At 46.7% G+C, this 20,089-nt stretch overlaps 1 protein-coding gene across 7 annotated transcripts in view; it reads right to left on the minus strand.

The window, feature by feature from the left end:
• The window catches only part of LOC119974848 (rab effector Noc2-like), a 253,248-nt gene that overhangs the window by 120,587 nt on the left and 112,572 nt on the right, over positions 1-20,089 (minus strand). For all 7 annotated transcript variants that reach the window (XR_005462586.1, XR_005462585.1, XR_005462584.1 and 4 more), the window contains exon 6: positions 16,608-16,737. Coding sequence is in view for 4 of the 7 variants with exons in the window: in XM_038814146.1 (XP_038670074.1) it covers positions 16,608-16,737 (130 nt within the window). In the remaining 3 variants the exon portion in view is untranslated. The remainder of the gene's footprint in view (positions 1-16,607; positions 16,738-20,089) is intronic.

Genomic DNA, 20,089 nt, shown 5'->3' on the forward strand with positions numbered 1-20,089 from the left:
ATTTCAACCATTTAGGATAACTTTTAAATTGTGTTTTTTTATAGTACTTAACAAAGCTAGGGACAGCATGGCAGGGCCAGATGTCAAAACTGTTACAGTTGTTGAAACTCTTCTTGAAACTGGAAATTTCTCAAGGTTTGGGCAAGACTGAAGATAAACCTCTGACTTTTTCCATGGCCTAATCAATCTATAATTCAGGAAGTGTTTGTTTTTTTAAAAATAATTTTTATTCAAATTTTTCAACAACAAATTTTCTCCCAACAATAAAGTAAACAAGGTGTAGAGATAAACAGAAAGAAGACCCCCCCCAATACAAAGCAATAAATTAATAACAATACAAAAGAAGAAAATAGCAAACACACCGTCGCAACAACAGACCCCCTTAACAGACCAGACCCCGAACCCCCTCCCCCTCCTGGGTTGCTGCTCAGCTTCACCACTTTTGTGAGGGCCACGAAGAATCCAGCACGAGTTTTCAGGATACAAAGAAATAATATTTATTTACAAATTAACATATATACACAACAGCAGCAACAACAACTTCTCTTGCTGCCGAACTCCTCTCTCACTGGTTCCAAACTGGCCAACTCTATTTATGCAGGGAGTCTGCTAATGATTTCTCCGCCCCCCTCATTGAGGAAGCTCATACTCCCACAGGATTGTGGGATTGTCATTTGTCCCCAGCCAATGGTAAGCAGGCAGGTTATAACATCCCTCCCCCCAAAGTCCAAGGAATCCACCGAAGACCCTGGCGAAGGAGGGCGTCGGACTCGTTTTGCCGCAGGCTGGACACCATTTGCACGAGGCGCTGGATCAGGCGGCGTGTAACGAGCTGGAGACCGGCGCTTCCGTGATGAACGACATAACAGTTGTACGTCCACGGCCCGTCGGCCCGAAGATTCCCCCTCTGAGGTGTCTTGTGTCTCCATCTCGGAGTCAGAGTCTGCTGCCTCCGTCATCTCGGTGTCTTTATCTCCACACGGTTCTGTCACGACCTGTGCAGGCTTTGAGTGACGCACCAGAGGAAGATTGTGAGGAATACTTTCCATTGTGTCTGGTCTTTGCAGCTGTAGGAATGAGCTCCTGGGGCGGGCAATCTTTCGCAGGGATAGTCTTCTGGACCGAACACGGTCTACATGTTTGCGCTGGAGACGCCCCTGGGCTTGTACCTGGTAAGAGATAGGGCCCGTTTGGCGAAAGATTACGCCAGGGACCCACTGGGCACCACCAGCAAAATTCCGAACGAACACTGTGTCACCGGGCGTAAACTGACGAATCGGCCGATGCCGAAAAAAATCATGTCCCGGCCGCTCTTGTGTGCGGCATTCTTTTGCGCCAATTTCCGGGAAAACCATGCTAAGGCGGGTGCAAAGTCTCCGGCCCATTAGGAGTTCTGTGGGAGCCAGTCACCGCATGGGGGGTGGTCCTATATGAAAACAAAAACCGAGCCAGTCTTGTGTCCATCGACCCGGAAGACTGCTTCTTTAGGCCTCGTTTGAATGTCTGCACTGCGTGCTCCGCCAACCCATTTGAAGCCGGGTGGTAAGGGGCAGTGCGGATATGGCGTATGCCGTTCATCTTCATTAAACTTGCAAACTCCTCACTTGTGAACAGAGTGCCATTGTCCGTGACCAGCACCTCGGGGAGGCCATGCGTACTGAAAGACAAATGCATCTTCTCGATTGTTGCGCAGGATGTTGTGCCTACCATTTTATGCACTTCTAGCCATTTAGACTGGGCGTCGATTAATAGCAGGAACATGGATCCTTGAAAAGGGCCGGCGAAATCCGCATGCAAGCGCGCCCAAGGCTGCCCTGGCCATTCCCAGTGATGTAGGGGCGCGGCCGGCGGAAGCTTCTGATGCACCTGGCAAATGGAGCAATTTTGGGCCACCTTCTCAATGTTGGTGTCGAGGCCCAGCCACCAGACATAACTCCGGGCCAACATTTTCATTTTGGTCACACCTGGATGCCCATTGTGTAAGTCTCTCAGTATCAGCTCCTGTCCTTTTTCCGGGACAATCACACGCATCCCCCACAAAAGGATGCCGTCTTCCATGCTGAATTCGGACAGCTTGGAGGAAAATGCCTGCAACTCGCCTGGGAGCTGTCTATGCTGCCCACCATACAGGACTATGTGCCGAACCTTTGACAGGACTGGCTCCGTCTGGGTCCACTCACGGATCTGTGATGCCGTGACAGGCAAGGTGTCCATAAAATTTAGGGTTGCAACCACCTCACCGATCGTGGGGGTTGACATGGGGCCGGTCAATAAAGGCAATCGGCTCAGTGCGTCCGCATTCCCTATCTGGGTTCCTGGTTTGTGTTCCAGAGAATACTCATATGCAGTGAACAACAAAGCCCAGCGCTGGATCCATGCGGAAGCAATGGGCGGTATTGGCTTATCCTCTCTGAAAAGTCCCAGCAGAGGCTTATGATCAGTCACGATAGTGAAGTGGTGGCCATATACGTACTGGTGGAAACGTTTCACCGCAAAGACCACTGCCAGGCCCTCCTTCTCGATCTGCGCGTACTTCTTTTCCGCTGCAGTCAATGTGCGGGAGGCTAAAGCTATCGGCTGCTCGGCCCCGTTCTCCATCTTGTGGGACAGGACGGCCCCAATACCATACGGGGATGCATCACATGTGACGAGCAAAGGCTTTCCAGGATCATAGTGGGTTAGCAAGTCAGAAGTTGACAATTGTTGTTTTACCCGCCGGAAAACGATTTCTTGCGGCTGACCCCAAAGCCAGGTGTGATTCTTCTTTAGCAGAAGGTGCAATGGGGCCAGCGTAGTTGCCAGACTGGGGAGAAACTTTCCGTAATAGTTTACGAGGCCGAGAAACGAACGAAGACACAAAGTGTCAGTCGGGGCGGGGGCCTATTGAATCACGCGCACCTTCTCTGCGACGAGGTGCAAACCTTCGCGGTCCACCCGATAACCCAAGTAGACTACTTCCTTCGCCTGAAAAACGCACTTTGTGCGATGTAAACGGACTCCAGCCTCCGAAAAGCGTCTAAGGACAGCCTCCAAATTTTCTAAATGTTCCTGCTCCGACGCCCCTGTGATCAAAACGTCATCTAAGTAAACAGCAACACGCGGTAAACCTCTCAAAATGCCCTCCATAACCCGTTAAAAAATAGCGCAGGCAGAGGATACTCCAAAAGGCAAACGTGTATATTCATACAGGCCCCGGTGTGTATTAATCGTTACATATGGCCGGGAGGCAGGGTCCAGCTCCAACTGTAGGTAGGCATGACTCATATCTAATTTTGTGGAAGAGCGTCCGCCTGCAAGCTTCGCATAGAGATCCTCTATGTGAGGCATTGGGTATCAGTTGAGTCGGGAAGCCGTATTCACTGTAAGTTTATAGTTGCCACATAAGCGGACTGTGGCATCTGGCTTCATTACAGGTACAATTGATGCTGCCCAGTCAGCGAAACGGACGGGCCTGATGATACCCAAAGCCTCCAAACAAGTGAGCTCCCCTTCTACCTTCTCGAGCAAGGCGTAAGGCACCGGGCGCGCCCGGAAATAGCGCGGCATGGCTCCTGGTTCGACTTGGATACGGGCTACAGCCCCTTTTATTTTCCCCAAACCGGGCTGGAATACATCTGGGTATTGTCCTAACACCTCCGTCAACCCTCCAGAAACTGTTTGGAGGATGTGCTGCCACTGGAACCGCAAATGGCGCAACCAGTCCCGACCCAACAGGCTGGGCCCATGGCCGCGCACCACGGTAAGTGGGAAACGCCCCTCCTGGCATCCATAAACAACAGGGGTCATTGTAGTTCCTGCAATGGTTCCCCCATATAGGTGGCCAACCTGGCCTGTATGTCGGTTAATGTAAGGGTCTGTATACCCTGCTTGATGCGGTCGAATGTCCTCTGGGCGATCACGGAGACCGCTGCGCCAGTGTCCAACTCCATCTCAACTGGGTGACCATTGACCCGTACTGTCACCTTAATGGGGAGCTGCCTCACAATGCAGCTGCAGGCAGTCATCCTCCGTCTCCACGTCCTCGGGAGTAGTCGCCGCAGGTTCATCCAAATTAAAGGTACGGCCCCTGGGCTGTCCCCAGTTTCGGTCAGAACGACGGCGCCTCTGGCGCCCCCAGGACCGGTTTCCGCGACGGGGTCGGCGCCTACAAGTTTGACACGGACATGGCTCCTCATCCATTGGTTCTGGAGAAGGCTCCCTTCGGGGAGGAATGTCTGACGGCCACTGGCGTCGATCCGGTCGTCGCCTCGCCCAAGGTACCGCAGGGGATGCGGGGGAATGCTTTCGGATGGAAGGGGTTGCGCCCCAAGGCATGCACCTCCATTCCCTGTAGCTCCTGCACTCCCCGCTCTGCGCTCTCTCAGGACAATACTATTTGAATGGCCTGTTGAAAAGTCAATGTTGGCTCGGCTAACAACTTTCTCTGGGTGGCCGCATTGTTAATACCACAAACCAAACGGTCGCTTAACATTTCTGACAAGGTCTCACCATAGTCACAGTACTCCGCAATCCTGCGTAGCCTGGATAGAAAGTCGGCAAGGGATTCTCCTGGGGTCCTTTCAACGGTATTAAACCGGTAACGTTGGACTATCGTGGATGGGGTTGGGTTAAAACGTTGCCCCACTAAGTTCACAAGTTCATCAAACGTTTTGGTGTCTGGCGCAGCTGGGTACATAAGGCTCCTAATCACCCCAAACATATGCGGGCCGCAGGCGGTGAGCAATATGACCACCTGCCGCTCGTTTTCGGAGATGTTGTTTGCCTGGAAATAGTAACGCATCCGTTGTGCGTACTGGTTCCAGCTTTCCAGCGCAGCATCAAAAACATCCAAATGTCCATACAGAGGCATGGTGTAACAGAAACAACTTCCAACCTGTATCCAACAAAAATCCAGGGAGGTGGCTTCAACAGTGTAGACAGCTATTCACTTTAACCCTCATCGCCAGTTTTGTGAGGGCCACGAAGAGTCCAGCACGAGTTTTCAGGATACAAAGAAATAACATTTGTTTACAAACTAACATATATATACAACAGCAGCAACATCTTCTCTTGCTGCCCACTCCTCTCTCTCTCTGGTTCCAAACTGGCCAGCTCTATTTATGCAGGGAGTCTGCTAATGATTTCTCCGCCCCCCTCATTGGAGAAGCTCATCCTCCCACAGGATTGTGGGATTGTCATTAGTCCCCAGCCAATAGTAAGCAGGCAGGTTATAACAACCACCCTCTAACCCAGGGGTGGGCAAACTTTTCCGTGCAAGGGCCACATTCAGAAATTCACAATTTTAAAGGGCCGCATAGTATTAATAGTCCCGGTTGTAACCAATTAGCGTGCGGCATATACCTCAGCGCTTCCCCCGGCGGCATCCTGCCTTTAGCCCTCTTTATCTCTACTTTTCAAAAATGGCGCTTCACCCGGTTATGATTCTGGGCGCCTCATATAGAACATAGAACAGTACAGCACAGAACAGGCCCTTTGGCCCTCGATGTTGTGCCGAGCAATGATCACCCTACTCAAGTCAACGTATCCACCCTATACCAGTAACCCAACAGCCCCCCACATTAACCTTATTAAAAAAAAAAAAAATTTTTTAAATTAAAAAATTTTTTTTTTTTTATGACTTGATCTTGGTGGGCCGCATTAAGACCTTTGGCGGGCCGCATGCGATTCTCGCATTGAATCCCGCCCCAGGTCCTGGAGCAAATCGGACAGGACTTCTGCTCCCAATTGCTATCTGGTGATACAAGTACGGACAGGCGGGCAACCAAAGGATCAATCTCAGCTGTGGCCTCTCCATGGTTGGTAACCCTGACAGGATTTATTTACCACGCTCATCCCCATGATGAGTTGCTGTGAATGAGATCTGAATCACTGCCTGTTTGTGGATGAAAATTGCAATATGGCAGTGCCTTCAGGAGTAAGAGGAAAATTGCCAAAAATAAATTAACCCCATCTTTCACTCATATGTAATCAATTTCAATTTTCCTTTGCAGCCATATCATCTGAAATCTGGAACTAGCTTAATTGGTGCTCTCTGTATACTTTTGTTGCAGCATTTTTAATTAAAACATCCAGGTCAAACATCTGGGGCGGGATTCTCCCAGCGCGTTTTACGACGGCGTGAACAGGCCGCTGCCAGGCCCCTACAGGGAGCCTGCACGGCGCTGGAGTGGTTCGCGCCACTCCAGCTGCCGATCCCGGCGCAAACTGTGCGGCGCAGGATTCACACATGCATAGTGGCACCGGCGCCAACGCATGCATGCGCGGTGGCATCCTTCAACGCGTCGACCCTGACGCCACGTGGTGCTGGGCTACAGGGGCCAGGCCGCATCGGAGGCCCCCCCCCGGGGTCAGAGCCCCCCCCACAGCACGCAGAGTTCCTGCGGGGTGTTACGACGCCAAACTATGGCCGCTCGGCCCTTCCACTACGCGGCCAGCCCGCGACCAGCGCTGCGCCAACCTCACCGGCGCCAATGGCGCAGAATCGCGTGCCGGCGTCGGGGGGGGGGGGGGGGGGGGCTTGGCCTGGTCGCGGGGTTTCTCCGGCCCGGCCCTGGGCTGAGAAAATCCCGCCCCTGATGCATTTTGGGTGCCAATTTAGATGAAAGCAACACAGGGAGCACTTTGGGAAGAGGAGAATCTGTCGGTATAAAGGACAGATGTTGGTTCAGTTTGAACTGCAGGCCCCTTAGTCAGGATACGGAATACAGAGGCTAGGAATATGGTGTTGGTCTTTTTTTCCCACTTTTTGTGGAGGGTATTAAAATCGCTTTGAATTTCCATTTCAAAAGGCCAGTGAGCTGCAACAAATAACCTGAATAGCCTGTTTCAGTGCGGTGGACCTTTGTGATGTTGCTGTGGATGCGAGGGAGCCTCCTGTGTGGCCCCTGTACTTTTAAAAATATTTCCTGCATTTCCAGATATCTCTCCCCAAGTTATCCCTCCCGTAGTCTTACACTGCTAAATTCACCCACTTTTGTGTCTTCTGAAATTATCTTCGTGCAACTTCCACCACTTTACACAAATTTCACATTTCTCCCCCCCCCCCACCCCAGCTGCACACCCCATCCCTTTTCCCACCCCCAGCCCACCCAACCTTCTTCCCAGCTCGCCCATTGTTTCAGAGCCTCTCGCACTTGCTGTGCGTTTTCAACATCTTCAATTCTTATTTTAAATTTTTCAGTGTTTGCATTTCCACACCTGCCTTTGCCAAATTCATCCACCAAGCTAGAATTTGTTCCATGGCGAAAGGTAAAGGGCTAGATCCCCTGGTTCCCCAGCCGCGTGTTTCCCGGCAGCACGCCCTTGACTCTTGCCGCTTGTCAGTGGCATTTCCCATTGAAGCCTCCCCACTCCGCCGGGAAACCCGCTTGCTGGGGTGCGCATCCAGCAGGAAAAGAGAATCCCAAAGACGGGAGAATTCTGGCCAAAGTGTTTCGTCAAACGAAAGCTCAACTATCATCTACAATGAAGGACAGTTCACACATATAATAGAAAAATTTAAATAATTAAATTATCAAAAGCTCATTAAACAGAAAAAGTCAAATGTCTTCTTAAAATCAACTATTGCAAGCCTTTTCAACTCAAGGTTCCGTCACTCTCACCCTGAACGACCTAACCAAGTTTTTCGATTTAATGCGAAAACAATAGGCAGCGTCGGCCTCCACAGTGAAAGGGAACGGCAATCCTAAATTGTTTATTGACTCAGTGTTAGGGGGCCAACATTGCAGAATATTAATAGGCATGGGGGGAGTCTATCCCACTTACCAACGAGGACTTATTCACAACCAACCAAACCATAATGCTCCAAGTAGTAGGAGGCAGAAGAAAGGAAGCTAGAAGGAGCAAATGGATCCATTGAAATTGGAAACATTGAAGTTCCCATCATGTTTTGGATATGTACAAATACTGAGGGTACCATCATGAGAATAGAAATCCTCCACCTCCTGGTGTCATTATAGATCCAATGGAAAATACTTTAATCTGGGGGCAAAATCAAGGGGTATATCCTGGTATCCACAACATCAGGACACCATAGACTCTCATAGGATCGGAGGAGATTCTTGATGTGAATTGGGAACAGAAAGGAAAAGTTGGAGTAATAGGCGTATTATTCCTGCACATCTGTGCTAGGCATTAGAGAGATTTTGGGTATCTGAAGATACAACCCATATGGATACCCAGTCTATTACACCAGGGTTTTTCAAAGTAAGGGCTGCAACCCACGGTGGGTCGTGGTTGAGAGTCGGGAGGGTCGCGGAGCAATCGGTCCTGCCGTCGCCACGGTGGTCCCGTTTGGGGGAAGAAGCACCCAACAGCCGCTACCAGCTTTTACATTGAAAATTGCGGCCACTGCCGCGCCTTTTAAATGGAGATATCTTAGACTGTGTGGAGTCTTCCAGCCACAAGCGTCAGAAGAGAGGAGTCACGCACCCTGCCTATAGAACTGACGTGAAGCGTCGTCCAAGTACACGCTTTTGGCATGTCAAAGCAGGGAGCAGATTTGTTTCCATTTTGCAGCTGCTGGCAAGCAAGGCAAGTGTATTGTGAAAATCAATGGTTTTCTTAAAAGTAAGAGACGGTCAGAGACTCAAATGGATAGCTTACTTATTGGGCAGGGTTGCAACAGAATATGGAGAGAGCTGTACACGAGAGTCCAGGGCAGGGCAGAGCAGTGCTAGTGTTAGAGCTCCAGGGCCTCTGGTTAACAGCTCTGAAAAAGGAAACTTAATTCGGAACAAGGAAGTATAAAGATGATTTCTTGAGGTATGCTTTTGTCAATTGGGACAATGTAAATAAGGAGGCAAAGACCATGTATGATATATGCAGGGAAGTACTGGCAAATGAGAGAAGTTTCAGAATTTGAAAGAGAAATGATGGGTGAAAAATTCCTTTTCAGGTTGAGACCACAGAGTCAGTTATTAACATGGAGCTGACTCTAAATTAGAAGACTATGCTGCTGTAGCTGACCTATAATACCACATTAAAAATGCACCAAATACCCAGGAGACTGTCAACATTCTGGTTTAGCATCTCGTAGGATATCCAGTGCTGAGTAAAATGTGCATTTTGTTGCTTTTGCCCTTCACAACGATCTATATGTGTGAGGTTGGATTTTCTATTTCAATAAAAGTGAAGACAGCACAAAGGAACTGACGGAGGTCTGCACCTGATAGGCGCATTTCCCTCTGCTCCTTGGAACCAGATTCAAGAGAGATCCTGAGGACAAAGAAGCGCCCTTTTTGCATTAAAAGGTAGGCGAACATGGTCTGTGTCATGAAAGAAAGTTTGAAAAATACTGCCTTACAGCATACCAGACGGCAATATCCAAAAAAGTAGAGGCTCTGAGAGTTGTAGATAGTATAATGTAAGACCTAAATGGACAGATGGTGGTGGTGTGAACTACTTTCTGTTTGGCTAGTGAAAAAGCTGGACGAGTCATTTCTTCTAACAAATGATTACACTGCCACAAATCTACCCAATTTCTGAGTTGCTGAAAGCATTACATTCCAAGTGCTACGATCATCCCAATGCTATTAAATGGGCTAATGTCCAGCTCCAGAGAATATGCACTGTTACAAATGAAAATCTGCTAGATTGCTAACTCTACTTGAAGAAGGGGGAAAGTTAGAAGCTGAGATTTACAGCAGGATAGTGTAGGATATCTCCTGATATCTGAACAACGCCATCTGAGGGATTTAGAGACGTGTTCTCAACATCATGTTGGCCCATTTGGATAACTATCAAAGGCCAAGAGGGAGGACTCAAAGAATTAACAAACATCCAAACTTGTAAATCACACAAGCTGCTAAATGCTCAAAGACAGAGAATCTCTAATGAGCGAGTCCAGCGGCCTTAGCCCAGACTGTCTACAGAAAACAGACAAGGATCACATTATAGAGAACGCTTTATTTATCAACAAGGATTCAATTGAACACTGTGCAGCTGGAGCTCATGTGTGTCCACTACAACAAGGAACAACGAGAAGGGAGGTTATATATCACTGGTTGGGCAGCACGGTGGCACAGTGGTTAGCATTGCTGCCTACGGCGCTGAGGACCCGGGTTCGAATCCCGGCTCTGGGTCACTGTCCGTGAGGAGTTTTCACATTCTCCCCGTGTCTGCGTGGGTTTCACCCCCACAACCCAAAAGATGTGCAGGATAGGTGGATTGGCCATGCTAAATTGCCCCTTAATTGGAAAAAATAATTGGGTACTCTAAATTTATTTTTAAAAATATATATATATATCACTGGTTAAATTAGCTTATCATACCTATGTCTGAATGTTAGAAGATAAACAGATAAAATACATGCTTGGTGATATTAAAATTAAGTATAGGTACCCAAATTGCAATTGGATGACTATTCTCATATCTTATTGTAGAAGTCGGTTTCCGAGGGCAGAGGCACCGGTGGTAAATATTATGTAATTTACATGTATTTCCATATAAAATACATATATTCATATCTAACAGGTTGTAAGGCATCAGGGAACATGGGAATGCAGCTATCCAGCTTGACCACATTCCTTATATGGGCATCTCACACAGATACACACAAAAGCACACATAGCAGAATGTTTCCCTTTGGGCAGGTGTTCTTGTGGAATGTTAATGATGATGATCCCAGCCTGGACAAGATTAATAGAGGTGTGTATGCCTAAAACCCAAGGATGACAGATAAGAGGGTCCAGATGATGTCACAAGACCACGAGTAATCCCCAGCAGTCCATGAGTTGATCACGCAGTCCTCTGATGTCTGGTAATCAATTTAATTGGTCCAAAATGGTCAACATATGTAATCTATAATCATTACGATTGGATTGTGTCCAGCCGGGTTGGGCTGAGTAACTGTTTGAAATGGTATAAATATTGATGAATTTCTTTGTTCGGTGGAGAAATATCTGGATGGCCCAGAGACTTGCTCCCCGCCGGTGTAACTTCAATAACTGTTTGGTGAGTGGAACGGACCCGAGTGTCAAGTGATTCTTTCAGATTCATTCACACTAACAGTTATACATCATGCAATCCTAATTATTAGTTACAAATTGATACAGATAATTTTGAAACAAATGTACACTTTTGATTGGCATATGTTAATTTCTTGTAACAGCATCCACAAGGTGTCACTCTGTGTAATCCCTGGATCAGCGCTCTCTAGTTGGAGTGCTGGAACCCTTTCTACTACTCATAATAAAGGTATTGGTTTAAAACTCCAAGAATTTCTGTATAGTCACGTGTGATCGAGAGAGAGATAGATAGAGCAAGAGGGATACGCTATAGCAAATTAGCTGCATTATCTCCCACAACAACATGGCAGGGCGGTATTCTGGCAGCGCCCCTGGGCATCATCAACCTGGCAAGTCCAAACTGGGCCAGGTTTGCACTGAGGCAAGTTGTTCGGGAGAGGATGGTTAGCAGGTCTGGAAAGATCAATGGGTAATATTAACCTAACACACCTTTCAGGGGAACCGAGGGATAGGACAGTCACCTATTTTACTTAATACCTGAATTTCATTGATGTCAAATGGCTGCAAATTGGTAGACGATTTAAACCTCCAGCCGAGCGGGTTGTATTAGTTATCCCCGAGGACTAAGTTTGGCTGGGATTTGGTGAACATGTGAGTAAGAATAGTGAGAGTAAGCACTGAATGAAATTGTGAATTGTGAAAGAACTGAAAAGGAGTTTGTGACACTTGGTAGGAGGATTAGACTTTACGAGCATTAGGATAGCCTTGGGATCCATGAACATTATGGAGGGTGCCCTGGAAGCATGGGAGCAGTGGGAAGGGCACGTTCAGGAAATAGGAGCATTGGGGAACTTAGAAGATGGGAGCACCGAGATCTCGGGCTGTGGAAGCACAATAAGTGGCAAACTGGTGTCAGGCATCAATGGAGGGCCGTCTCAGGCTCTAGGACTAAGAGAGAATTCCTGGAAGTACAAGGACAGGATGTCTCATATTGTGGGAGAATTGAAGGCACGCTGCCTTTTCCTCCAGGGCCCTATAGCAATCATTTTCTCCAGGCCCGCAATCCTCCAAGATTTTTTCACTGCTTTAATTCTGCCCTCCTGAGCTTTTGGTCATCTACCCTAATATCTCCTTCTGTGCCTCAGTGTCAAAACTTTGCTTTATAGTGCTCCTGTGAAGTACCTTGGAACATATTATTAAAGCACTATATTAATGCAAGTTGTTATTATGGGTGGCAACAGCCTCGTTAAATATTAACCGCCCACATATGCTCCTCAATGCTTAATCCAATGATGATATCAATCATGTTATCTGGTATTTACAGATATATCTGTGTCTTACTTCATATTTCACTGCGCTAGTAGTCACTTGTTCAACGCTGTGATTGGTATGGTTTATGTAAATATTGCACAGTATTTGTAAAGCAACTCAGCAATGAACTACATTTGCCATCTTCCTCTAGTTTTAGAAATATGAACACAGGCATTTGAAATATTTAAGTGAATTTCAGAAATGGAATATTTTAGGCATCATTATTCGATTGGATTGGATGGAAGAAGTTGGAAGAGTGAGTAAGCCGGGTGGGAGAGATCCTTGATTATGCTGCCCGCTTTCCCCAAGCAGCGGGAGGTGTAGATGGAGTCCATGGATGGGAGGCAGGTTTGTGTGATGTACTGGGCGGTGTTCATGACTCTCTGAAGTTCCTTGCGGTCCTGGGCCGAGCAGTTGCCATACCATGCTGTGATGCAGCCCGATAGGATCCTTTCTATGGTGCATCTGTAAAAATTGGTAAGGGTTAATATGGACATGCTGAATTTCCTTAGTTTCCTGAGGAAGTATAGGCGCTGTTGTGCTTTCTTGGTGGTAGCATCGACGTGGGTGGACCAGGATAGATTTTTGGAGTTGTGCACCCCTAGGAATTTGAAACTACTAACCATCTCCACCTCGGCCCCGTTGATGCTGACAGGGGTGTGTACAGTACTTTGTTTCCTGAAGTCAATGGCTAGCTCTTTAGTTTTGCTGGCATTGAGGGAGAGATTGTTGTCGTTACACCACTCCACTAGGTTCTCTATCTTCCTCCTGTATTCTAACTCGTCGTTATTCGAGATCCGGCCCACTATGGTCATATCGTCAGCAAACTTGTAGATGGAGTAGGAACCAAGTTTTGCCACGCAGTTGTGTGTGTACAGGGAGTAGAGTAGGGGGCTAAGTACGCAGCCTTGCATTATTCGCAAATACACACAAGACGACATGTGTACGCAATACTTTTAAATGTTTTCACTAGGCTAGTTTCAATTTTCTCTGGTGCAGCACACATTATTCTATCTTCCCAATTCTCTTTTTCATATAATTTGTTTTATTTGAGTCGTGCACGGTAACTTAAGCCTTCCACATCAAACAGGGGACAAAAGACATTTTTCTATCAATGCAATTAGATTATAATCTAATTTAAAATAAATACTACCTCCCGGCAGTTTAGTGGCAAGTATCAATGGGATAAATCTCAAGTACGATTCGATTTATTGCGAGGTTGTTGGAACGAAGGACGCTCCATTTGCCCTTGAGGCTCTGGGTCGAGGATGGGGAAAGGAACCATTCCCATTCCTGTTCACTGTCCGGGAGGCCTGGTTGCCATGGTTGGCTAGTGAGTGCAGAATCTGGCCTGTCTGTGATGCAACGGCCCTACCTCCAGAATCCAAAGGCTGCACTCTGTAAACTCGCGTGCGAAGAACTGGCACTTGGAAGAGATACAAGAGACGGCATCTCAGATGGGGATGAAAATCTTTCAACGGCGAGGCAGCAAGGTGTGAAAGAAAATCAGAGGAATGCTGAAAAAATCTATACTCAATGAGGTAATCTTTTCCTTCCTTCAGACATCCTGACTCAAAGCAATCTCTGCTGCCCTGCGCATGTGCTCCGTGTCTAAATCCTGTTTCAACAGTCAACTAAAGACAACTCAACAATCTGTGTTATTTCGTGGGTATTTGATAGTCTCCACTTACATGATCCGCTCACCATAGGAAACAAGCGTCACCTTTGCACAGTTTTTATCAAAACAAAATGAGGTGCAAGAGGGTGAGAATAAACAGTGTCCATTTCATGCATTGCAAGGCAGAATGAAAGGTTAATCATCTCTCGTGATAGATAGGGAACTTTATTATGCCAAACAGACAAGTACAAGCAGTGAGGGCAGAACAGCCATCTTCAATAATTGGTAGGTACAGATTATCAATTACCAGGGAAAAGTGAAGATAAAACAGTATAGAATGGAACATTTTGACTTTGTGTGATCTTTGTGAACAGGCACCGTGAGAAAATATGGCTCGAATATCTCCTACATATTCTGGATATACATTGTGCACATCAGGCTGTGTTTGTGCATTCACCCAACATGACAAACACAAATGTCAAATGGTTGTTAATTTGTCCTTTTTTTCAAGAAATGCAAAATGTCACTGAATCTGTTGGGTGTTGATGACTCAGATTAGTCAATAGTACTGCAGCGGTTCTCAATGGAATTAGAAGTATCACATAATGCCTCCAAAGAGAACAAAATCAATGTTTAAATATCTGCATGCTGTACGTGAAAAATGCAAACTCTTTATGGGCTTATTTCAATTATATCTGTGTCCAATATTAAATGAATCTTGTATGAATGCTTAATTTGAAAATAGAACTACTAGTGAAAAAGCAAAAGGCAGTACAATGCCAAAATAGCAAAACTGTCATTATTTATTTAGATTTAGTGCTAATATGAAGGCAGAGCACTAAAAGAAAGTGCCGATTACATAGAACCCCCGACAGTCCCTTTTTATTTATTTGGATATGGCTCTAGAACAGTCTACACAACACCAATGGAGATTGTTACACAGTAATGTCATTGTGTGTTACTCAAGATGGATCAGCAATCAATCAACCATGACCACAACTTGGTCTCTAATGTTAAGGGGTAGACAACCTTTAGCTTCATATTTCATGGCCTTTTTTAGCTGTGGTAAGTGATTTGATAATAGCGATCCATTATTCAGTGCACCAATGCACCCAAAACGTAACCAGGATGATGCTATGGCACATTTGTTATGATGCATAATTTGATAATGAGCTGCAGCAACAGAGGTCACAACAATGGGGCTTCTTCAATGTTAATCATTACCCAAGTGTGTGGCGTATCATGTGTACACATATGCCCAACTAGATTCTCAGGTCAAGTCCTGTAATAGAAACTGAAAACAATATTCTATTCTACGTTACTAAGCTACCACAGCCTCTGGGTTTCTCCAGACTTCAGTTTTCCAGTTGCATCAAGCTATAAATAGCTCCCCTCGACTTTTCTGAGACTTAACTGCCTGGAGCCTGCTAACAGTTCTCAGGGCCTCTCTGTGAGCTGCAAACCATGCGAGGTCCAAACTGCAACCAACTCCCTCACCCAGTAAACACACAGATAAATTGAACAGTAACAAGTGTTACAACACCAGGTTGAAGTCCAACAGTTTTGTTTGGAATCACTAGCTTTCGGAGCACAGCTCCTTCATCAGGTGAGTCTGAAAGCTAGTGATTCCAAACAAACCTGTTGGACTTTAACCTGGTGTTGTAAGACTTCTTACTATGCCCACCCCAGTCCATCGCCGGTATCTCTACATCATGGTGACCACAGATAAATTGAAACCAGAGATCCTTCCTGAGCTCCACTCATCTCCCAAAACAAAATATCTCTCTGGACTTCACTTCTTTGCAAGCAGTGTAGACATCACATCTCCAGTTCTCCAGATAAGTAAGCCCACCTATTGTTTTATGGCACCAATTACTCTATTCTGACTCCATGAAACAAACATGAGTAGCCTTCTGAACTGAAATTTTCTTTTAGGCGTTCTGAAAATCTCTAAAGTCCAACATTTTAGTTACCTTACTTTCACAACTACAGTCTTCCCAGAACAAAACACTAATTCTAAAGCATTAGCATGAATCATGAAGTAAAAGTTCCTCACAATGTTACCACACAGGATTACCCAGCTAGATGAAGTAAAGATACAGAGCACAAGTCAGGAATATGATGGAATACCCTCCACTTGTCTGGATGAGTGCTGCTCCAACAACACTCAAGAAGCACGGCACCATCCAGGACAAATCGGCCCACTTTATTGGCAACTCTTCCACAAACATTCACTCCCTCCACCACCGACAAACAGTGACAACATTGTTTATCGCCAACAAGATGCACTGCAGGAACACACCAAGGCTCCTCCGGCAGCACCTTCCAAACCCATAACTGCCACCATGGAGAAGGACAAGGTCAGCCGGCACATGGGACCACCACCACCTGGAAGTTCCCCTTCAAGTCACTCACCATCCTAACTTGGAAATATATCGATGTTCCTTCACTATCGGTGAGTCAGAATCCTGGAATACCCTCCAAAACAGGTGTGCCTCCACCGCAGGGTCTGCCGCAGTTCATCAGCCCCTTCTCAATGCCAATTGGGGATGGGCAATAAATGCTGACCGAGCCAGAAGCTACCACATCCCTGAAATGAAAACATAAGCTTCCTCCACCACAGCACCGCACTAATAACTGAACTTGGATAATAAATGAAATGCGAAACATCATATAATTACGCCCAAAACTGTCACTTATAAATATCTTACCTTCGTACAGTCTTGACAGAAGACCGATGTTGATCCCAAAAATCCAAGTAATTCTCCACATAACAAGCACTGGGATAGACCATTCCCCATCGTGTTTTTCTTCATATTTTCTAAACGTTCAACAAGGCGACTAGATCATGAAAATAAATTCAAAGAAATGTGCGGTGTAAACATTTCAAAAAGTTGGAAGTTATTTTTTCAATTAAAGCGTGCATTTTGTGCATTTTTTGAAGCATACTATGTACATTTTGAAATATTTGCACACTGTCTCTTGGTTTTAAGTCTAGGCCACAAGCCTAGTCAAACAGCATGGACAGGATGCTTCCCCAGTCTAAACAGTCTTATTATTCTGTCACATATGACAGGTCCACAATTATCAGACCAAACTTATGCCCAGAATGCCCTGATGATCAAGCAGCCTCATTCAGTTTATCAGTGACTCCTATCAATAAGTAACTTGTAACTTTCTGAATGAAAATCTGAATGCATTAAATAAAGAAATAACATGGAATCAAATTCCCTCTCTAGGCAAGTGGAAATGCAGCATCACATTGAAAACCTCTTCTTTGGCCAAGATCTTGATCATCTGCCTCAATATCTCTTTGTGTGGCTCAGTGTTAAGTTTTGTGAGACACTGGTCTCCTGAAGTGCCTTTGGATATTTTACTGTTTTTTAAAAGCTCTATAACTACAATTATTGTTTAAAACATACATCTTTTAGTTCAGCAAAATCTTAGCTAATTCAGACAGGAATGAATAATTGCATTGAAGTCATTAAGGAAGCCAGTTATGATACATATTGGATATCACTCCTGCTGAACGTCTTATGTCATAATATAACACCAGAGCACAGAATCGCGATTCAGCAACATCATAAATGTGCACAAGTTACTAACGTTCCATAATTTTTTTAACAGAGTTTAAATATTGTTCCAACTTAAATAATTGTACTAATTCATGAAATTGGTACGTTAGCTAGAAAATGGTCCAATTCAATTCAAGGGGCGGAATTCTCTGACCCCCGGGGGGCCGGAGAATCGCCCGGGGCCGGCGTCAATCCCACCCCCGCCATGTCCCGAATTCTCTGCCCACCGAGATTCGGCGGGAATCGCACCGCGCCGGTTGGCGGGCCCCCCGCGGCGATTCTCCGGCCCGCGATGGGCCGAAGTCCCGCCGTTGACAGGTCTCTCCCACCGGCGTGGTTTAAACCACCTCTGGTACCAGCGGGATTAGCGGCGCGGGCGGGCTCCGGGGTCCTGGGGGGGGAGCGCAGGCTATCTGACCCAGGGGGTGCCCCCACGGTGGCCTGGCCCGCGATCGGGGCCCACTGATCGGCGGGCGGGCCTGTGCCGTGGGGGCACTATTTTGCTTCCGCCTCCGCCATGGCTTTCACCATGATGGAGGCGGAAGAGACCCCCTCCCCTGCGCATGCGCTGAGATGACGTCAGCAGCCGCTGTCGCTCCGGCCCATGCGCGGACTTACGCCGGCCGGCGAAGTCCTTTCGGCCCCGGCTGGCGTGGTGTCAATGGCCGTTCACGCCAGCCGGGGGAGTGGGAACCATTCTGGCGCGGACCTAGCACCTCAATGTGAGGGCTTGGCCCCTAAAGTTGCGGAGAATTCGACTCCACTCCGACATGCCGGGACCCCCCCCGCCCCGCCGGGTAGGGGAGAATCCCGGCCAAGGTCTCTGTATAAAACTGGATCATAGTTCTTTACAAATAAAAAGCAAAACATTGTAGAGTCTATGAATGTGAAGCAGAAAGTGAATTTCTGGAAACATTCATCAGACAAAAGTCTGTGCGGAGTCTGCACGTTCTCCCCGTGTTTGCGTGGGTTTCTTCCGGGTGCTCCAGTTTCCTCCCACAGTCCAAAGATGTGCAGGTTAGGTGGATTGGCCATGCTAAATTGCCCTTAGTGTCCAAAAATGGTTAGGTGGGGTGACGGGGATAGGGTGGAGGTGTGGGGATAGGGTGGAGGTATGGACTTAGGTAGGGTGCTCTTTGCAAGGGCCGTGCACTCGATAGGCTGAATGGCCTCCTTCTACACTGTAAATTCAATTATTCAAAAGCTTAGGAAAGAACAGAGGAATTAACGTTTTATATTTAGCTCCATGGTCAAAGCTAGAAAGACCACAACACCTGGCGTCAGTCAAATGAATACCAAGCCCAGTCAATTCTGCAAAGTGCTTCTCACGAACATCTGGAAACCAGTGTCCAAATTGGGAAGGGTGTCCAACAGACTAGTCAAACAATAGACTGACATAGTCATGTTCATAGAATAATACCCGAGAGCCAACATCCCAGATGTCTCCATCACTATTCCTGAATTCATCCTGTCCCATCAGCAGGACAGACATACAAGACGTGGTAGCAGAGTGGTATTACTGTCAGAAGGAAGTGGTACTGAGATCTACTGACCTTGTCCATACCATGAAAATATTGGTTGGAGTAACAACTGCACAGTCGCCATCATGTTGAGGGGAACTATGAGGCGGCGTAGTGGCATTGTCACTGGACTAGTAATCCAGAGACCCAGGGAAATTCTCTGGGAACACGGGTTTGAATCCCACCATGGCAGATTGGGGAATTTGAATTCAGTAAAAATCTGGAATTAAAGTTGATTGTCGATTGTCGTAGAAACCTATCTGGGAACCTTACCTAGTCTGGCCTATATGTGACTCCAGAGTCATAGCAATATGTTTGACTCTTAAATACCTTCGGAAATGGCCTAGCACGTCATTCAGGTGAAAGGCAAGTATGGGTGGGCAATAAATGCTGGCCCAGCTAACGATTCACACATCCCCCCCATCAAGCTAGGTGATTAACATTGGTTCATTCAGTACCCAATTATTTTTTCCAATTAAGGGGCAATTTAGCGTGGCCAGTTCACCTAACCTGCACATCCTTGGGGTGTGGGGGCGAAACCCACGCAGACACGGGGAGAATGTGCAAACTCCACACGGACAGTGACGCAGGGACGGGATTCGAACCCGGGTCCTCAGCGCCGCAGGTAGCAATGCTAACCACTGTGCCACCGTGCTGCCCTGGTTCATTCAGAAGTATCGAAAAACATGCCTGGAGCAGAATCAGGACTGCTGGAAGCTAAATAGCAGATGACAGCGATGTCACCATCAGCATAGTCAGACTTCAATTTGTAGCACATTATCAAGAAATGGCTGGCAGGATGTAACAAAGGCAATGGTCCCCGAAAACATCCCAGCTTGGGTTCCAGAATAGTCACTTCTCTAGCTATCTAGTGCAGCTAAACAATAATGTGAAAACTTGTCCAGGTATGATTTGCCCACAAAAAGCAGGACAAATCTAATCCAACCAATTACTGCTCCAAGAGTCGATTCACGATCATCAACAATTGATAGAAATTATCATCGATCAAGCTGCACTTACTTAGCAATAACCTATATGCCAATGAATTACGAGCCCAGTGACATTACCACTACACCACTCCCGTCAAGGTGTATCAAT

The sequence above is a fragment of the Scyliorhinus canicula genome, chromosome 12 (assembly GCF_902713615.1).
Source record: "Scyliorhinus canicula chromosome 12, sScyCan1.1, whole genome shotgun sequence".
NCBI classification, from domain to species: Eukaryota; Metazoa; Chordata; class Chondrichthyes; order Carcharhiniformes; family Scyliorhinidae; genus Scyliorhinus; species Scyliorhinus canicula.